This window comes from Grammomys surdaster, unplaced genomic scaffold (genome assembly GCF_004785775.1).
Source record: "Grammomys surdaster isolate TR1022 unplaced genomic scaffold, NIH_TR_1.0 126660, whole genome shotgun sequence".
Taxonomy (NCBI): domain Eukaryota; kingdom Metazoa; phylum Chordata; class Mammalia; order Rodentia; family Muridae; genus Grammomys; species Grammomys surdaster.
In genome coordinates, this window is record NW_021621449.1 from 2,230,335 (window position 1) to 2,252,129 (window position 21,795).

The following is a 21,795-nucleotide window of genomic DNA, read 5'->3' on the forward strand; positions in this document are numbered from 1 at the left end:
AAAAGAATATTCCATGCCAAACTCTCTTACTTTAGGCAAAACCAAAAAGTTTCTGATCATTAATAAAAGTATGATAATACATTGTGAATACATTTTTAACAGAATAAGGTTTTTTTTATAGTCTCTTTTACTTTATTTATGTTTTAAATATCTCAAGTTAGGACCTTCAAATAAAAAGTGATTAAAAGTTCATTTTTGTCTATTTAGTCAAGGATAGGTGTTGTGTATCCTCAAATTCATTACCTCTGTGATACCAACATCTTCACACTTTGTCTCTTAATTTGGTTTCAGGTGCCTTGAAAGTTGTGGCCATGATTTTATAGTTTATCTTTCCCACTCATTAAGTATAATCCTAGTAAGTATGAATATAATTTAAAAAAATGAAAAAGAGCCATTATACTCCCAGTTCCAATAAACAGAAAGTGGAATATACAATGTAAGTTAAACAGTTAAGTTTAAAAATAGAGATAAACTTTATTACTAAAATAGCAGAAAAGGAAGTCTGAGAAAAGAAAAAAAAGAATTTGTACAGTCTACCAGGAGTAAAATTCTATAATAAACAATCAGACAGCTATCACATAAATAATGTACCTTTTGGTGTACCTCTTATTGTTAACAGAACTAGAACATGAGAAATACAAAACTGATGAATGGAAGGAAATAATAAATATGACTGAGAGCAATCATGGGGACCAAAGGGAACAGTAAAAAGGTCCAGGGGAACCCAATGATTCTATGCTGAAAGTTCATCTCACCCATCAAAATGGCTATCATCAGGAAAGCAAATGTTGGCAAGGTTATGGGAACAAAGGAACCTATAGGCACAGTTGGTGCAAAGATAAATTAGTATGACTATTAAGCTCAGAGCTTCTACTAAAATCCAAAGGGAAGCCAGTATAAACTACAGGTATGCCATGGCCATATACATGCCATATGAATGAAAGCTAACATATGTTGGAGACATCTACATCCCATGGCTATCTCAGCAGTTCTCAGCACAGCTGGGTTATGGAGTCAACATTAATGCCTATTGGTGATGAGTGTTTACAGAGAATCTCTTGGGCAATGCATGGAAGAATCACCTGTCAATAATAAGCTGTTGGACTATTAGTCTAGGTAGGAAAAGAGAAGGGAGAGTTTCGGTACAGGGAGAATTTCTGGGATAGAGTCAGGTATGGGAGATTCACCCCAAACTGAGGAGAGGTAACCACAGAAAAGAATAAACAGGATAACTGAGTTAAGAGTTAACAGGAGAACTCAAAGTTTTTTAACTAAAAAATTATTCATAATAATTCAGTCATTATTTCGTGAACTTGGACACAGGTGGAGAAGCCCACCATTACATGAGTAGACAGAGAATATTGGAAGTATGTGCACATTGGACTTTTACTCATATATTTACAATAGAATCATCTTGTCTATAGAGAAAAAATGGGTTTAGAAATTGTCAACTTAAGAAAAAAGTATTAGTCTAGGAGAAATTATCCCCCGTATGTCCCCCATACGTGGAATCTAGGGAAAGGACAGGAATGAAGGCAGAGAGGGTCTATTAAGGAGGAAGGGAACTGGAGGGAAACATAGGATTGGGTACTAGGATGGATGAGTACGCTCAGAGTACATTACATTAATATATGAAAATGTTTCTGTCAACCCATTATTTAGCACAGTCACAATGCACTAAAATTCATATTTGTAAATACTTTTCATTGTATTATTACATGCACAATAAATACTTTCTTTTTCTCATAAAAATAGAAAACTTCCCTCTTCTCTCTTACTTGGTATAAATATTTGCCTCCATTATGAAAATTCAGGGTATTAGACATTAATCCATTTAATAAAATTCCCCTCCATTTTTAATAAGGTGTACAAAATATTTCATCATTAAATGAGATGGGAAAATACGCTGATTGATAATAGAAGAGAGATTCTGCTTGCTAGGCAATCTACTGCACAGTACTTTGTTTCTCCAGGTCTACCACAAGGGGGAAAATTCAGGTCCCTATTCATTTTGCATGGAAGAAAGACCTGCAGAGGCAAACCATGTGGCCTATGCTGTTTACTCCCCCAGCAAGAGCTACATCTACCTTGAGACAGAGACCAGCAGCATCTTGCCCTGCAACCATATTCACACAGTTCAGGCACATTTTATTCTGAAGGGGAAGAACTTGGGAGTGCTGAGAGAGCTCCTTTTCCACTACCTGGTGAGTTCTGGCTCCAAATTGAAAAAAAAAATAGTACTTCCTCTCCTGACCATGTCTCTCCTGACACATTGGGTTCTAGGCTGGGTATTTCTGCCTAGAATACAATAGATTCTTCTATGTCTTCTAGCACACTTAAAAGAAAGCCTTGTAAAACATAGATGTTAGCTTGGAAAATGCTTTACATTTTAGGTCATGGCCCAGGGCAGCATCATCCAGACTGGAAACCACACTCATCACATGGAGCCAAGAGAATGTAAGTGTCTCCCTCACAGTAACATTTCTCCAACTGAGAGTCCACATACTCACCAAGGGAATCTTACCACTGAGCAGCTAACAGTGCCATCGTGCTTGTGTGTCTCCATAGACACTCTCCACAGTAGGAACTCATGTCCAATGTATGCTCTCACTCATGATCTTCAGAAAAAAGTCTCAGAGTCCCAAACTGAGTATCATTCAACATGGTGAAAATCTATTGTGAATATGTACCACCTGAATATACACAGTACTCCAAGATACATTCTACATGAGGAACCTATGCAATCACATACAGATTTATCCCCAAGGCAAATGAGTTATCTTAGTGTCTGTCTAAAAACAATCTGGAGGGTACCAGTCTTGGACCTTACCATTCTAGCTACACTGATTTTCATATGTTTGATTCATTTTTATTATTTTTAAATTGTGTGTGAGGTGCATGTAGGTAACTATATGCGTTCCACTACAAGTACTCTGAAAGCCAGAGGCATCAGATCTCCTGGATATCCTGGATCCAGAATTACAGAGTTCTGAGCACCCTAGTGTGTGTGCTGGGAATCAAACCTGGGTCTTCTAAAAGAGCATCAAGTGATCTTAACCTATGAACTATCTCTTCTTTCTTTTATTTTTACTTTTAAAGACATTTTATTTATTCTTTGAAACTTACATATATTTATACAATGTATTTTATTCATACCCTCTCCCAACTAATACCCCATGACTCCTCCCTGCCTACCTCAAAAGGCCCCTTCCCTATTTTATGTCTTTTTTTATTTCAAGACTGAGTTTCTCTGTATAGCCCTGACTGTCCTGGAACTCACTCTGGCTGGCCTCGAACTTAGAAATCCACCTGCCTCTGTCTCCCAATTGCTGGGATTAAAGGCATGTGACATCACTGCACGTCTTCTTTTTTTTTAACCTCTTGAGTTCAGTTAGTGCTACCCATACACGATGAAGTATTGGGCCAGCCCCTGAAACATGAACAATCTACCAGAGACTTCACCACTGATCAGATCTGACTCTTCCTCCCCTCCACAGCCATCAAGTGTCAAAGCGCCTCAGCTAAGAGTGGGTCTTCACAAATCCCTCCTCTTCTATGCTGGGATATTGGCTGGCTTGCTGCTGGTAAGGTCTTGGGCAGGAAACCATAGCTGCTGTACTTTGTGTGAGAAGTCACCCATCATAACTTGATTATACTTGCTCAGTTCTAACAAAATGTGACTCATCTGTCACTCCCTTAATGGGGCCTCTTACATATGCTCCTATTAAGATACCAAGTTATCACTGAATCCTGGTAATCTCGATGCTCTGATCTTGCCATCTTTTCTTCCCAAAGTGCACTTACCACATGCAAACACATGTTCTATACTTTACCTTTTATTATTCATTTCTCTCTATGGCTATATCAACTACATGGAGCACAATTGAAACCGTATACTATTTACAGGAGTCTCACTCATGTTAGAGACAGTAAAACTCTTCTTTATATTGAATTAAAAATAGAATTTATTAGGAATAATAATGTTATTACTCTAATAGCTTAAAAATAATTATTGACACTGGCTAACAGCAAGTTTTAGATGTAAACTTGCTTGCTCCATACAGTCACAGATATCTTTCAAGTAATTTCTAGAAGTGGTAGATAGTCAGTGAATGGTCAACAAATTAACTGAAAAGTAGTTTCCATGGTATTGACCAATTATAAAAACTATTTAGCCATTTAATAAAATATGCAATTAGTTCTTCAACAAACCCTAAGAAGGAATCATAGCACCCATCATGAGAAACAATAAGAGAGACTTCAAAAATGCATAAATTTCTCTCAAGAGATGTAAATACTGTGAACATTGCATTGAGAAAAAGTTTAGTACTAAAAATATGCTTATTATTGCCAAATGTGGCTTGCTCCTCTGAGATAATTATTAATTTTCAGCTTCCCGAGTACCAGGCTTTCCTCTCCATTAGTCTTCCTTTTACCTGAATAATAAATGGGACATAAGCCAAGGTTGTCTCATCCCTTTTTATAACAGGAATATCTAACATGCTGTTTGGGAAGCTAAGGTATAAAAGAGATAAGAGGTTAGCATATGTCTAGCTATAAATAACCAAGATAACTTTTGACAATGAACGTCTTGGTGGAAGATATCTTTGTGATATCCTCCTGAGATCATTAGCATGCAGACAAGTAACAACAGGACAGGAAGACTGTCTTCCAGATATGGACCGTCTTCTAAATTCCCGTGTTCACTTACTTGGGTTTTCCTGTCAGTAGTCTAACCCATGACCATCTCTTCCCATTTCCTCCAGCTCCAGTAAAAGGAAACTTTGCCTTGGAGATCCCTGTGGAGTTCAGCATGGTCCCCATGGCTAAAATGCTCATCTACACCATCCTGCCTGATGGAGAAGTGATTGCAGATTCTGCAACCTTTAAAGTTGAAAAGTGTCTTCGCAACAAAGTGAGAGATTTGTTTGTAAAATTTCTATTTTAAAGCGTGGGGGGAGTCTTAAAGACACAGATTTCAGATGAATATACTAAACCCAGTCACTGGTATGTGCCTCAGTGGCAAAGATGTGGACATTACCAGAGTGCCAGATTTCAATTCCCAAATCACACACATGGTCGGAGGTTTAAGAGAGAGGAAGCAAGGAAGTGGAGACCAAGAGAGAAGAACTGAAACCTTAATAACTAATTCAAAGTTGTATAACTTACATTTCATTGTATTTATCTGTGTGTGCACATGTGCATGTGAATGTACACACGTGGAGGAAAGAGAACAAGTTTTGGAAGTCTGTGTTCTTCCTCATGAGTCTAAAAGGTCAAGTTCAGCTCAACAGGCTTGTCAGCAGATACCTTTACCCACTGAGCTATCTCAAAGACCCTTAATGTCTTACATGAGACCAGTCATAGGATCCAGGCCTATCAATTGTTAGTATATTTAATTTCCCTCCAATTTTTCCTTATAATTTTTGTGTATGTGTGATAAGAACATAAGACCCTTGAATTATTTGACACAGCATATTGAATGTGTGTGGTATCATAGATCTTCAGTACCTATTCACATTAGGCAGTTGGAACTACATCTGTTAGTGAGCATCTCTGCTTTCCTTACCCTAGAGTAGCTAATGACACCTCTGATCTGCTTTCATCAGCCTCTTTCAATACAACTCAGTCCGTGGCAGTTTGCTTCACTCACTGAAATGAAATAAGCAGCATTATGAGATGAAAGTGAATGGCAGATGTAGACATATTTCCAATTAGAATACTGATTTTTCCACTCCAAGTATGAGATTCATCATGAAAAAGTCCTTTCAAATGAGTAACTTTGTTGGTTGGTTGTGGCATGCGTTTTTAATCCCAGCACTCGGAGGCAGGCAGGTCTCTGAGTTCAAGGCCAGCTTGGTCTACAAAGTGAGTTCCAGGACAGCCAGGGCTACAGAAAGAAATATTGTCTCAAAAAAAACAAACCTCATTAGCAAGAGAAGGTGGGGAAGAGGGAGGGAGAGACACAGAGAGACAGAGAGACAGAGAGAGAGAGAGAGACAGAGACAGAGACAGAGACAGAGACAGAGACAGAGAGTGGTTTGGGAGATGGGGGAGAGGGAAAAGAAGAGGAGATGAGGAGAGAGGCGGGAGTGTAACTTCAGGGCTGCAGAGATGGCTCAACAGTTATTAGCACTTCCAGCACTGAATTCTGATTCCATCACACATATAAAATCCAGGCAGGACCAGAGGGTCCTATTACTCCAGTGCTGTGCTGGCTTGAGGCAGAGAATTACTGGAACTTACTTGCTGCCAGTTTAGCTCCAGGATTATGTGGAACATTCTCAAGAAAATAAGGTAGAGAGTGGGAAAAGGGCACCCATACCCTCCTCTGGCCTCTGCTGGGTGCATGGGTACATACACCTGCACACGTATGTGCATTACACCACAGTCACATACATGTGCACAAACACCAAAAATGAGCTATTTGCAAGAATCTCAGGGAAACAAAATTTTCCTTTGTTTCTTCGGATTTTAACTGACACATTTCGTGTCTTGCTAAATCAATTCTGGGGGAAAAAAGAAACAATGAACCTCAGTTGTGCTTCTGACAGTATTCATAATCTGGAAAATCATATGTAAATGAAGAGTTCCAGGGTGTCTCCACCCTGCAAAAGCAGGAACAACCACACACACACACACACACACACACACTAAGTTTGATTTTTCTTCTCTCAGGTGGACCTGAGCTTCAGCTCATCTCAAAGTCTTCCTGGCTCACAAACCCATCTGAGGGTCACAGCTTCTCCTCAGTCCCTCTGTGGCCTGAGAGCTGTGGACCAAAGTGTGCTGCTCCTGAAACCCGAGGCTGAGCTCTCCACTTCCTGGGTGAGTCCCTTCAGCCTCTGTCCAAAACAGATCAGCAGAGACCGGAAGTGACCCTGGTCTTGATGAAACAGTGATTATTCAGTCACTAGGGCTCTTGAGTGTACAAATACTGCATTTAATGCTGACAGCGTCTCTAAAGGAGCATTTCATTATAAAATCCTGAAGAATGGATCAGAAAACTTTAGCAAATAAAGTGAAGACAAAGAAAAAAAAGTAAGGCACTCTGTCAGTTGCAAAATCTCTGTGCTCATACTGAACATGTCCTACCCCAGGAGTGGCTTGTCCCCTTCAGATGCTTATGAAGGAGCTTTTTATAGTCACATTGCATGTGGGAGTCAAAGGAAACCAATTATACAAATAGAATCTTGCACAACTCAATGGTTACCCAAATAAGAAAAAATGGATATTAAAAATTTTTAATTTTAAAATGCAAGGTTCTCAACTTGTTTTGAAAAATTCTCAGAAGCACAAATGAAACCACATACTATTTACAAGAGTTTTTTCCAAGAAAATGACAGTAAAACTCTTCTTTTTATTGAATTAGAAACATGTCTTACTAGGAATAATTATATGATCACTCTAAATAGTGTAAAAATTATTATTCACACTGGCTAATAGAAAGTTTTAGAATATACAGTTGATCTATAAATTTAAAAACAGCAATCTTTAGCCCAGATAATGCCGGGAATTTACTAGTGTTTAAATAACATGTAAATTAAACCAATGTTTAATTTAAGTTTAATGATGTGATGTTATCACGCACATGCAGAAAATGCTTTGGAAAGTATCCTGCTAAAATATTTTTCTTTTTGATTTTTACTTTTCCCAAATCTATTAAACAAGAGATTACTTGTTTATAGCTGACAAATACAGGCAATTCATTTGAAAACACAAGGGTCATTTAATATGATGATTGGAGTTTCCTTGCTTTCCCCACCCTGACTTCTCCATGCTCTGGGTGCTTGTACTTCTAATGACAGCAGCTATTCTTGAACACTCAGATATTTGTAGTGATCACAGTGATTATTATTATTTTGTCTGTGTGTGAGTATTTTCCAAGAAGCCAACCACTCAGTCAACTCATGAACCACAATGTCAGCCAATGATAACTACAGGAAAACTCCCCACTTGCCCTCATTATCTCCTGTCTTTTACAGATATACAATCTGCCAGGTATGCAGCACAACAAATTCAACTCACGTTCCCGCTTGTCTGAAGAAGATTGTGTGTGGTACAGTGCCTGGGAAACTAATAAGCGCCCAGACTCAGTACGACACAGAGAACAGATGGATGTCTACAGATATGTGGAGGTAAGCTCTATTATCTATCGATAGGCTGTGCTGTGAATTATTTAGTTTTAATGAACCTCTATATTAGTAAAGAATTTTAGGCTTAGGCCAATGATATTATGAGTCACTGGCAGACCACCCACCTTACATGTAAATCTACATTTTGGAAAGTGGCCAGTCTAGACTATTTGTCTCCCTCTATTTCTGAAACTGTCACAGAGTGGGGATGAACTGCTTAGTAGTAGTAGTAGTAGTAGTTGTTGTTGTTGTTGTTGTTGTAGTCATATTAACGGTTTTTCAGACAGGCTCTCATTATGTAGCTCTGGATATCCTGGCTCTCACTCTGTAGACCAGGTTGGTAGCAAACTCACAGAGATCTGTCTGCCTCTGACTCTCAAGTGCTGGGATTAAAGGTGTGTGTGTCACCATGCATGGCTGTGAGTAATTTCTTAAGAATAACAGCCTTGCATCAGAGAGAAGGCCCTCACATATGGCTCACTATAAATTCTATGTTCCTCACTGTACTCCCTCATGAGTATGAGACACACAATTTGAGTAGGAAATCTACTTCAACATGGAAAACTATATGTGAAGTATTTACTGAGATTTTAATATCTCCTGTTTTTCAGGATTTTGAGGTATTTTGCTTGATTTATACTTTTCTTTCTAGGACATGGGTTTAACAGCATTCACCAATTTGAAGATTAAATATCCTATATTTTGTTTGCACTATGACATGCTTCCAATGGCAGGTAAAAATAACAAATCAGTAGTTTCAGAACAAAATAAATGTGAATTATTTATCAAAGCTGGTAAAATAAAATTGCAATGCATGTATAGAATCCAAGTAAGAGCAAAAGAACCCAAGCTTACTGGAGAAAAATGTGCCCAGATGTATGCTGCTACTACAAGGCAGTTAAAAGCTTGACATTCATCTTTCAATGTTAAAATAAGAAAAAATGCAATAGTTATTGTGATACAGGATCGCTGTATGAAGTAAAAGAACTTCTGTAGATGTGTCATGAGAGGTGAAGAGAGTTCCATAAGCATTAGAGAGGAAAGAGACAGAAAATCCAGGCATTGCAAATAAAAGTGATGACAGGAGGGAAAATGCACACTCGTAGATTAATCAATGAACCATTTAATCTTTCTGTATTCCTCTCATCTGAGTCCCTTTCAGAGTGACTGCACCATTTGCATCCCCACCAACAGTGAATGAGGGTTCCCTTTCCCTGTATCTTCCTGTACCTTGTTCTAAGTTGTTTCGTTGACCTTAGCCATCTTGACTGGGATGAAATGAAATCTGAGTTGTTTTAATTTGCATTTGCTTAATTGCTAGCATAACAAACAATATGAGAAGATATGTCATAACCTTTTGAAATTTCTTTTGAAACCACTGTTCAGATCCACGGCCCATTTTTTTAAGTTGGGTTGTTTGTTTTCTCAACTCTTTGGTTTTTGAGTTCTTTGTACAGTGTAAGTATTTATCCTTTGTCAGATGTAGAGTTAGCCAAAGTTTTCTCCCACTCTCTGAGCTTCCACTTCACTCAATTGATTGTGCCCTAATTGTGCAAAAAAGCATTTCAATTTTGTGAGGTCCCCATCTGTCAAGCATTTACTGTGATTTCTAGTTGAATGGGTCTCATTCACAGTCCTTGCCCACACATTTTGTAGGGGTTGCTACATATAGTTCTTCCTCTAGCAGTTTCAGGTTACATGTTGAGTTCCTTGATGCATTTGGAGTTGATTTTTGTGCAGGGTCATAGACATAGGTTCCCTTTCATTCTTCTATGTGTGAGCACCCAGTCTTCCCAGCACCATTTGCTGAAGATGCTGTCTTTCCTCTCATGTATGTTTTGGCATCTATGTCAACTACCAGATGATTACATGATTGTGTTTGGGCCTTGTATTTTGTTCCATTGAGCTACATGTTTATTTTTGTGCCTTTAATATGCTGGTTTTATTACTATACCTCTGTAATATAACTTGAAATCATGAAACCTTATCTTTATTATTATTCATATTCTAAATACTAAAATTTATATCTGTGTTAACATAAAATAAAACATTATTCTGACTGGACTACATTAATTTCCCTTATACTGATTTGAAAAGAAAATGAAATATTTTCACAAGTTTGTAAATACAATAGGACCTGAGGCACTGTGACTACTCTAGACAATGGAATAACTGGACAACTATCCTGTAGTTGTTAAGGTAATGGGTGATGAACTTAAAACAATAGAAATCACTTAGTACTTGAAGGCAAATAGAAAGACCGAGGTCAGGTTACAGGTTGTGGCTATCACAGGGAAGGACCTACAAAAATGAAGCTCTGTGTGTGTCTATAAATTAAGAAATTGGGAGAGATTTTCTATGCTTAGAAGTCAGTTGGGAGACACTTATGTGAAGCCCTTACTAAATCTGCATATATACTTGTTCTTGAAAAAAATGCAGAGTACAAATACTCTATCACCAGCTTTAAATTCTACCTTTCTTGCCAGTACAAACCCAAGCTGATGCTATGATTCTTGGGTAATAAACTTTCTATTACTAACCAAGAGTTTGTACTCATACCTCTTTCAGTTTTTATACAAATTGAAAGCATATTAAAATATTGGGTTGAGCGTACAGATCTTAAAAAAGACAAAACATTGGAAGAATATCTCTGCTGATAATCTAGACATCATTCAGCTCTTGTCTGGAGTGATTCTCATTGTAGCCACAAGATTTGTTATCTAGAATTGTACTATAGATCTTCATTCCTCCTAAGGAGCACATTGTATCTGTAAGCATTCAATAACTATCCAATATGCAATCCAAGAAAATCTGAAACATAGTTTGTTTCAATGGCAACTACTCTAGGTGATGTTACACCTTTGACAAAGATGTTTCCCAGTCTCCTCCAAAATGAGTAATTCAATGCATCAGTTTCAATGTAGCTGTAATAGTGTTTAACAGTCAAGAAGAAACTGAAAATTAAGCTACATTTATACTGCACCATTGTGTTCCATTGTGTTCAATTTCTATGTTCATTTCTTTCATTGTAACTTCATAGGTCCTGTTTCAGGATCTGATAATAAACTTTCCTCTGAACGTTCTGGACATTTACGCTTGGTAGATAATAAAGATCCACCACCTAAAGATCCACCACCTAAAGATCCACTTATTGAGACTATTCGAACATATTTTCCTGAAACCTGGGTCTGGGATATAGTCACAGTAAAGTAAGTGATTTCCCTTTTTATGATTTGGGCAGGATATAAACATTTCCTTAGTTTCCTTGTATTTCTCTAATTAATTTTATCATAAGCAAAGGAATTTGGTCATTTACAAAACTACAGCATATCAACCCATCGAGTATACAATACAAGTATTTCTATCGCTCCCAGAAAATGCACAGAAGAACTATCATGTACCTTCCTAATAGTTAAAACTATTCAGGATCACCATATTGACTAGTAGGTGAGGCAGTCTTACATGGAGCAGACTATGGGACAGCTACATGGAGTAAGCCAAATAAGTCATAAAAGTGTTGTATAATATTTTGAAGATGGGAATTCAGAGAAAACTTTAAATCTTTATTCAGATTTTCACTAACCTATGAACTTTGAGACATTGCGGGGCTAAGACTTGAATTGGTAAAACAAGGTTAGAGAAAGATCTTTTATTGTGCCATCTGGAGTCCCACTTACTCTGTTCCCAATCTATCACTCCATTCAAAGACTTAAAGGGATGGTGTCTTGTCACACCCAGAATTATGATCTCAGAGACAATGAATTCATGTGCTCACTTTCTGTATTTTACAAACCTACTCTCCCAGCTCCTCAGGAGTGGCTGAAGTGGAAATGACTGTCCCTGACACCATCACTGAATGGAAGGCTGGAGCCCTCTGCCTGTCCAATGATACTGGCCTTGGTCTTTCCTCTGTGGCACCTCTCCAAGCCTTCCAGCCCTTCTTTGTGGAGCTCACAATGCCCTACTCTGTGATTCGTGGAGAAGCCTTCATGCTCAAAGCCACTGTGATGAACTACCTCCCTACAAGCATGCGGGTGAACACCTTTCTAAATTAAGCATGACCAGAGGGGAAGAGGGCAATTAGTGTGTGTAAATTATAACTAAGACTTAAAGGAAAAGAAGAAAGAAAGTGGAGAAGAGATTGTATTGTACAGGTCAGCAAGTGGTTCCAAATGCTTGAACAATTCCCAGATTCTAGCTACATATATAGAGAAAAGAGTTGTTTAACAGTATGGATACTACATAAAATTAGATGATTTTTGCCAGTATTTAAACAGCACATACTATACTGACAGAAATAGAATATTTCATGTAGCCCCTGTATACAATCAAAGGACATGGTCCACATAGATACAGGAGGTTGTTGTCACGGTAATATGGCATATTGATTTACAATGGATTTTGCTTTTATTAGAGGTAGGCGTATACTTTAAAAGAGTAGTTAAAATTTAATACAGTAAATGTACTTCTGCCATCAAAATAAAACAAATATAAGTAAACATATGTGTAATTATCTCCTTAATGGCTAGTGTACATAATACACAGGTGATAGCTAAATAAAGTTCTGGACAAGTATGTGCAGATGAAATCTATGCAAACCTTCTGTGTCAACTTAGGTGACGTATTAGGCCTGCTTTCAAACACATCCCTTCCTGTTCTCTTTCTAATACAAATCCTCTTCAGATTCTTTTGCCTACCTACTCCCATGTATAACACGTTGTCCTTCCATGGCAGCATCTTTTTTTTCATTTATTTGTTTTGCTCTTTCTTTTTCCCTGTTGGGCCACAGATGGGTGTGCAGCTGGAAGCCTCTCCTGATTTCACAGCCGTCCCAGTACAAAAAGATCAAGATTCTTACTGTCTTGGTGCCAATGGGAGGCACACCTCATCCTGGTTTGTAACTCCCAAAACTTTAGGTGAGTGAAAATTTTGTAAGGAAGCTCTACACAGAAACAGTGAGTGTAGGAAGTTCTTCAGTTACTTTCTTCTATTGGGTCCCCAAGGTGAAGTTCACAGTCATTGCTTCTACTGGCATGTACTTACAACCTACTTAAATATAAGACACATTCTTGAAACACTCCTAGAACTGAGGATACCCTGCAGATCTTGGGACTTGGTCGATGCCAGGTTCCTGAGCTCAGCTCTTTGGACCATTTGTTTCAGGGAATGTGAATTTCTCAGTGTCTGCAGAAGCACAACAGTCCCCAGAACCCTGTGGTTCTGAGGCGGCCACAGTTCCTGAAACTGGGAGAAAGGACACAGTAGTCAAAGTCCTGATAGTTGAGGTGAGTAAACTTCCTCAGTTGGCAGTGTGCTGAGTCCAGAAAATGAAGCAATGTTGACTATATTTAGATGAGAAACATAAGATATTAACACACAACTTTGAAGTAGGTCATATCTGGAAAGCCCATGCTTTTAAACCCACATACGCTCTGTTCTTTTCCCTTCCTAGTCTTGAAATTGATAATTTTGGGGCAGGAAGGTCTTATGACCCTACACTTCTCTTTATTATCTTTCCCCATTGCCTTCTTTTTGACCTGGAGTGCCCAAATTCTCACTTGCTGAAGCCATTCCAGCCCATCACCTTACAAGTAAAACTGTCTTTCCAAAGACAAAACAAAACAAAAAACTGTCTCCAGCAATTCTGTGTTTGCACTCTCAGTGTTTGATTTCTCATGTCTGAATTTCCTATCTTTTTGTCCAAGCCTGAAGGAATCAAGAAAGAGCATACCTTCAGCTCACTGCTCTGCCCATCAGGTGAGAACTTGTCAAAGCACAATGAGATAGTAACTTAAGTTGCTTAATAAGCGATCTTGCAGTATTCCTATAAGAAAATCAGAATAGTGTATGCCTTGTAACCCTAAAACACTAACAAAACTGAGTCTCATGAATTAAGATCATCATTTACCTGATGCAGCTCTCAAAACTATTGTTCACTGAGGGCTTCAAGGTTCACTGTACCCTCTTTTGGTTTTTAGAATTCATAAGCCTCTTCATCCATCCCAATACTTAAAAAATTATTGAAAATGAATGACTGAGATCACAGTTGGTATTTTCTCTAAAAAGGGGGGGGGTAGAAATATAGAGAATATATTGGAAGCATCATATTTGTTTTGTATCTGATAATAAATAAAAACAAAGATTTATATGGCTGAAAAATTTCATACATAGGCCAACCTAAAAAATGGTTTGTACTTAGCATAATTTTTTCTCTAGTGGAGGTTTTTATGACTTGCTCTTTTATCTCTGCTCCTCACTAGAATATAACTATAGCAAAGGAAATATAGAACCATACCATGCAAGAGAAAGCTCACTTTCTCCTATGAAGGACAAGCATAAAGTGAGAGACTGATCACTTACAATAATGACTGCATTCCCAGTACCTCTGTTAACAAGTGCTTGTTGTAGCTACTTAAAACATAATTGTCAAAAGAATAAAGAAATTAGAATAACAACTTTAAATTAATGTAAAATCCATTATTATATTAAAGTTAACAAAGAGATTAAATAAAGCAACTTTCTTTCTTAAGCAGACAAACTAATGTAACAATTCCTAATACAGTGGGTGGAAGAAAATCATCACATAATACTAAAATACTTTAAATGTTTTCCATGAAAGAAAGAGCAGAAATGAGAGGTGGATCACTGAAGATATATTTTTTTTAATCCAAAGACAGAATAACAAAAGCCCTATTCTTGCCACTGGTCAGCTCTGCTTCCCTTCATAGTTACTGATTACAGTGTAATCTACCCACTATCCCTGTCATAGGAAAGTGTCCAGGACAGCTGCATGGAAGAGATCAGAGAGCCTCCCAACTAACTCAGGGAACAGGAAGAACAAAAGCCGGCTCAGGGTTTCTCCATTCCCTTATTCTGACATATGGGATGTTTACTCACACATTGCTTTGTTTTAGGGTTCCATCCTTGTGCTAAAACACCATGACCAAAAGCAACTTGGAGAGGTGATCAGCTTACATGACTACAGTCCATCATGAAGTGAAGTCAGGGCAGGAATCTGGAAGCAGGAACTGAAGCAGAAGCTGTGGAGTGGTGCAGCTTCCTAGATTGCTCTGCCCTTGCTCAGTTTGCTTTCTTATACACCACAGATGGTGTACACTGGGCCAGGACCTGCCACATCTATTACTAAAAAAGAAAAGCTTCAAGACTGGCTTACAGCCCAAGGGTTAGGGAGGCATTTTCTCAATCGATGTTCTCCATTCCCAGAAAACACTAACTTAAGTCAAAGTACACACACACACACACACACACACACACACACTTTTCCTAAACCAAAATTCAGTCAATAACACAGTTTCATGTGTTTATTAAAATAACTAAGTAGGGCATTGATAGAGGTAGAGTATCACAGATCCAAGAGGCTCGGACACTCCATTTTGTACAGATGGTTTGGTTCAAAGCAATGGGTGATGAAAGGGAAGGCAATCGAGATTGAAAAGCCTATGGTACCAGGAAATGTAGATTTGTGATATTTACCACAAGATCATTTCTTCTAGGGAGGCAAGAACTCAGAGCTTAAGACACGGTTCTGAATCCACTGATCTCAGGGCACTTTAGATGTGCAGAGAACAGAGATAATCATCTACTTGTTTGTTTTGCTTATTAAGATGCAGAGGTATCAGAAAAATTGTCCCTGGTGCTCCCACCAACGGTAGTGAAAGATTCAGCCAGAGCCCACTTCTCTGTGATGGGTGAGTCAATCCATCCCTGAGAGACTTGTAACAATAGTCACTAACACTACCCTGTCCCCATCAAGATTCCAAATGTAGAGTCTGAACTACTACACTTGATCTCTTTAACGTCCTTAATACCCACTAAATAATACCGGTAATATTTAATAAATGGGGCTGTGCGGGCCGACAATCTAAGTGGCAGCATTTCTGCTTAGTTCAAGCTGCCATGCTCCATGATCTGAAGCCAAGTGTTCCTCAGCTGGAAGAGGCCAGAGGCCACTGGCGTGCCACAGCTAGAAATGGCCAGCCAGAAACACCAGCCCAGGCACCCACTAGATGCCAGCATGGGAGATGGCTCTGCCAATCTTCCACACTGTCTCCACAAGTCTGGGATGAGCCCAGATCATCACACCATCCACATGCTACCCAGAAGAAATGAGACTCTAATGTTGAAAGATTATATAATAACTTTATATATTTGGTAATGCTCAAATAACAAGAAGCCCACACAATTAGAGGTGTTACCCTTTACTAACCTAGATATTACAAATACCTTTGACTGCTGGAGACACACGTACATCCGCTGCCATTTTCCCCTCTCTCTCCATTTCTTTTTTCCTATCTCCTCCTCTGCCTTCTCCTTACTACTCCCACATTAGCTCCTCCCAAAATACTGAGTTAAATATAGTGGGAAATACACCACTATGCCCACTGAGTTCCAGCACACATCACCCATAAAATTCCATCACATCACAGAGAAGTGATTTTATTAAAGATGTTATTTTGTTCTTGAAGAAAATGGCAATTCTGATGTCATGCCTCTCCCTTCCAGGTGATATCTTGAGTTCAGCCATAAAAAACACACAAAATCTTCTCCAGATGCCCTATGGCTGTGGGGAGCAGAACATGGTCCTTTTTGCTCCCAACATCTACATACTGAAATATCTGAATGAAACCCAACAGCTGACTCAGAAGATCAAGTCCAAGGCCCTTGACTTCCTCAGAGCTGGTCAGTAAGGCTCAGAAACTACACCTGCTTCTTGTAAATATTCTCTCTAGAAATGTCTAGAAATGGGCTTAGCATTGGAGGAGAGAGCTGAGCAATGTTCTCGGTCAGTCCCATAAGCCAGGGTACATGAGGATCTATTTGACTTGAGATTTACTGCCTGCCATTCTCTGATGTATCAGTGTCTTCAGAATACACACAAAGCCTTCTATTCCAGGTTATCAGAGGGAACTGAACTACAAACACAAGGATGGCTCCTACAGCGCCTTTGGGGATCAATCTGGCCAGAGTCAAGGAAACACTTGGTAAGAATGGTCCACTGTATGCCAGGCCTTGTACAACACTTGTACCTCACAGCAGCTATACATGCATCTTGTTTCATGGAAGTCTAGCAGATGCCTGGACCTGAGAGGGACATGTCTGAGGTAACACAAGTCATAGATTGCAGGAGTAAGATCCCCTCAAGGCTCATCTGCTTTGACTCTGAACCATGTGCTTTACTGTCTTCAGTAAGCTGGCATTTTCATTTATCACCAACACCATTCATCAATAAACGCCTGGCTACACTTGGCTGAGCATCCAAAGATGCTCATAACTGAGACTTGAAAAGCTGATGCTATTCTGCATGTGACCTTGTATTGCATAAGAATGTATTATTGATGGCTGTTAGAGATGGCCCAGAGGTTAGGAGCACTAACTGCGCTACTAAAGGTCCTGAGTTCATTTCCCAGCAACCACAGGGTAGCTCACAACTGCTTATAATGGGCTCTGATGCCCCCTTCTCGTTTGTCTGAAGACACCAACAGTGTCCTCACATACATAAAATAAATAAATAAATCTTTTAAAAGATTATTCTCTAACTTAAAATTTAAAAAAACAAAGACTGTGTTATTGAGATAAAAACACACAAATGACAAACAGGTGACAGGAAAAAGAGACCGGCAAAATGAGAGAAAAACCAAGAAGAGGGATCTAATTTTATGAGGCAGAAAACATATAGCTGGGGTTTTTATGAAAAGAGATTATTCTTATCAACAAACAGAAATCACAGGAAGTGGGGAATGCCTATGATAAGCATACAGGTGTGTCACATAAACACCAGAGGGTCCAGGATAGAAGCAATGAGAAAGGAAAGCGGGAAGCACCTTTAACCACACCTAGTGAGTGCACATCCAAGTGGACCAAGGAATGGAAGACTTCTTTGGAGCAGCCAGAGTGACTGTCTAGCTGTTCTTCTCAGAGACCTTTAGACTGATTCCTCAGGAGTATGGACCCAGCCCCTGGAAACTCATGTGTGGAGGAGCTGCCTCATAACTAAAGCTTCATCCCCCACTCTCCCTCTCTCTCCCATCAGGCTCACAGCCTTTGTGCTCAAGTCTTTTGCCCAAGCTCGAGCCTTCATTTTCATTGATGAGTCACACATCACCCAAGCCTTCACCTGGCTCTCCCAGCAGCAGAAGGACAATGGCTGCTTCCGGAACTCTGGGTCACTCTTCCACAAGGAGTTGAAGGTGATCTTTTCTGAACTGATGATCTAATAACATCTTAAAGTCAGGTCATACTACCTACCATGGGGAGGAATAAGCCTCTAGGTTGGGAATGTACTTTTTCATAATGGGGATATGAATGGGAACTTCCGTTGAATACATGGATTGGCCACGAGCGGGGAAGACAGTGTTGATAAATGGCTTGCTGTATGTTCTGCTGATTTCACTCCTTGTTTGCAGGGGGGAGTAGATGATGAAATGACCCTCTCTGCCTACATAACCATAGCCCTTCTGGAAAGTTCACTTCCAGCCACGGTAGGCGCCATGTTGCTTTTCCAGCATCCAAAAGTGGTATAAACCCTGTGGTTTTTTAACCTTTCTAAAGTCAAGTGGCATCTTCCCTTTTGTTTTGTTTTGTTTTGTTTTGTTTTGTTTTGTTTTCAATGCTTTGCACTTGTCTGATTCCATTAATGAGCATCCACTTGCTCAATGAAACCCTGGATATGTTACAAAGATCAACCTGAAAACACAAGCTCTGATAACTGTCCCTGTTAGTGTGTATCTTAAATGCAACGCAATTTATAAAAAGAAATGGCTCCCAAAAGAGAGAAGAGAGGGTAGACAGACAGTCAATGGCAAGAAGAAGATAGAAAAGAAATAAGGGGGGAGGGAAAGAGGAAAAGAGTGGAAGTGAGAGAACAGGAAGGAAGAGAGGGAGGGAAGAGCAAGGGATGTAGAGAAAGGGAAGGACAAATGGATAGAAGGAAGAGAAAAGAATGTGGGAGAAAGAATGGGGAGTAGGAAGCGAGAGAGGAGAGGGGAAGGAGAGGAGGGCTGGGGAGGGTAGAGAAAGTAAGGTAGGGAAGGAGAAAGGAAGACAGGGAAGGAGAGGAAAGAAGGGAGAGGGAAGGAGGGTAAAGGAAGGGAGGAATGGAAAAGAGTGGGAAGGAGGAGAAGGAAGGGAAGGGGAGGAGAGGGAGGATTGATTTGAAAAGCATAAACACTGTTGCCTCCATATTTGTCCTGGGACCTGCTAGGACCTTTTTCACATAGCTCAGTTTTCCTTGTTCTACCAAAAGCATCCCATCGTCTCCAAAGCCCTGAACTGCCTGGAATCATCCTGGAAGACCATAGAGCAAGGAGGAAATGGCAGCTTTGTGTACACCAAGGCGTTGATGGCCTATGCTTTCGCTCTGGCGGGGAACCAGGATAAGAGAAATGAAATCCTGAAGTCACTTGATAAGGAAGCTATAAAAGAAGGTAGGAATGTGTGTTCTCATGTGTGTCTTCATCCAGCTCGAGTGTAGGAAAACAGGGGAACATATGTAGTGTGGAAAGAGCATTACATGTCAGTCCCATCTCTATGGCACACTGAGGATTTTCCTTGGGCTGCCGCATTCAGAAATGTGCCTTCTATACAAAAGCCTTCTGTTTGGTATTTCTGATAGTGTGACCAAAATCAACAAATACAATATCACAGTAGAACACATGCAGGTCTACCTCTGTTACAAAGGTGAATGTAGTTAAAGCCCAGCTTTTCTCTGCTACCTATAAACCTACCAGGAGCAGCAAAGACTGTGAAGAACACAAAGAGGAAAGATGCATCAAGGTTTTGTTATTTCAGTGGCAACACTGACCCCACTGGGAAACTTTACTAAGTCATTTGATTTGAATTCTGAACAAGGTTCATTTTGTTGGGTATGAAGGAGTTAATGAGTAAAAGAATTGTGCCTGCTACTTTCTCTTCACCAGCTCTGCTAGAACAACGTTGATGATGCCATTTAGTTAATAACTTACACATTTCTGTCCGTGTTTTTTCTCAATCACGACCCATAGAACCAAGCGAAGGTTTTTACTTTGGATTAGTAAATGTGACCTTATTGTGAGTGAAATTTTTAAAACCTCCTACAACCTTTTATAGTTACTTTTTTCTGCATATGGACATGCAATCATTGACCACTCAGGCTTTTGATTATTTCTCTATTTTTACCCTAAGACAACTCCATCCATTGGGAAAGACCCGAAAAACCCAGGAAATCTGAGGACACTTTATACAAACCCCAGGCTGCCTCTGCTGAGGTAGAGATGAGTTCCTATGTTGTTCTGGCTCGACTCACTGCCCAGCCAGCCCCAGCCCCTGAGGACCTGACTTTGTCAATGAGCACCATCAAGTGGCTCACAAAGCAGCAGAATTCCCGTGGTGGCTTCTCCTCCACACAGGTCAGTGGTTTCCCTTCATAGTCTCCATGGACTTAGGGGATTTGAAAAAGAGATGCAGATGCAGGGACCATAGAAAGATGAAGAGGCGAGAACAAGGGCATGTTACTTGTGGATATTTTTTGTCTGTAGGAAGTGAGGCCTTTTGTATTCCATAATAAATTTCCCTAGATCCTGTGCCCGATGACAGGAGTTCTCTTCAGACTACACTTAATGAAACAGGCCTATGTTGCCTAGAACTTCTAACCCAGATCCAATCCTTGATATAAAACAATGACAAAAATCCTGGACTATCCAGAATCCTAGACATAGTTTGTACACTCTAGAACAGCATGTGGAAACCTAAGACCAAACCAACATGAATATTGCGCTACTGGACTTAGGTACAGCTATTTCCCTTCTCCTGATAGACTCTCCTTAATCTTATGGAAGGGTAGATAACCCTCAGGTTTTCTCCAAGCTACCCAGAAGTCCTGCTGCCCCACTTTACTTCTTGATACTTGGGAAGAGCTAGGATTGTAAACTATTCACTTTATCATCTAGACAGTATAACTCTCACGGGGTAATATCTCCCACCTCCAAAAATATACATCTACCATAGTAACTATAATGTATTATGGGCATATAGGGCAGAATTAATCCCCAGAGAAGTATAGTGAGACAGTATGGTCCTCTAAAGGAGAAATACAATGTACAAAAAGAAAACTTCCGTGATACTAGCCACCATGCTTTGAATCTCAGTTCTTTCCCTCTCTCCTTTCAATAGACATAAGTGTTGTCATTATAAAACCCTCAATACATCCATCTGCTCTCTTGTTGGACTGTGTTCTCAGTACAGCATCTGGAGCTCCCTGGATAAGAAAGTATCATATGACAGAGCTCCTTCCTGGAGCATGAATCCTACACTTGCACAGAGCATACCACCGAGGAGCAAGGCAGTGAAGGACAACACTAGATCATAGATTTTTTTCTATTTAATAAGACTGAATCATGACAGGCACTTGGCCATCCTGTTTGTATGTCTTGGTGACTCAGCAAGGGCAAAAGTAAGTTTGTTGAGGAGACCAGCGTGATTTTGTGGGAAGATGGAGGGTGTAACCATTGGAACCTGTAACAATTGGAAGAAAAACAACAAATGCTGAGAGGAAAATCTAATTTGTATTTGTATTTTCTGTTGGCGGTAGGGGTTGATTCACATATGCTAGGCTACTCTAAGGAGAAAAAAACATGTGAGTGTTTTTGACTCTCAAACATACTCT

The 21,795-nt window shown here is 39.5% G+C and overlaps 1 protein-coding gene across 2 annotated transcripts in view; it reads left to right on the plus strand.

Moving 5' to 3' along the window:
• Positions 1-21,795, plus strand: part of LOC114615333 (murinoglobulin-1-like) — a 41,703-nt gene that overhangs the window by 14,292 nt on the left and 5,616 nt on the right. For both annotated transcript variants that reach the window (XM_028761049.1, XM_028761048.1), the window contains exons 12-30: positions 1,974-2,204; positions 2,394-2,457; positions 3,498-3,584; positions 4,767-4,915; positions 6,679-6,828; positions 7,986-8,138; positions 8,788-8,869; positions 11,176-11,344; positions 11,941-12,169; positions 12,925-13,051; positions 13,299-13,420; positions 13,841-13,892; positions 15,761-15,844; positions 16,659-16,835; positions 17,050-17,137; positions 18,187-18,343; positions 18,560-18,634; positions 19,399-19,579; positions 20,316-20,539. In XM_028761049.1, the coding sequence (XP_028616882.1) occupies positions 1,974-2,204; positions 2,394-2,457; positions 3,498-3,584; positions 4,767-4,915; positions 6,679-6,828; positions 7,986-8,138; positions 8,788-8,869; positions 11,176-11,344; positions 11,941-12,169; positions 12,925-13,051; positions 13,299-13,420; positions 13,841-13,892; positions 15,761-15,844; positions 16,659-16,835; positions 17,050-17,137; positions 18,187-18,343; positions 18,560-18,634; positions 19,399-19,579; positions 20,316-20,539 (2,601 nt within the window). The remainder of the gene's footprint in view (positions 1-1,973; positions 2,205-2,393; positions 2,458-3,497; positions 3,585-4,766; positions 4,916-6,678; positions 6,829-7,985; positions 8,139-8,787; positions 8,870-11,175; positions 11,345-11,940; positions 12,170-12,924; positions 13,052-13,298; positions 13,421-13,840; positions 13,893-15,760; positions 15,845-16,658; positions 16,836-17,049; positions 17,138-18,186; positions 18,344-18,559; positions 18,635-19,398; positions 19,580-20,315; positions 20,540-21,795) is intronic.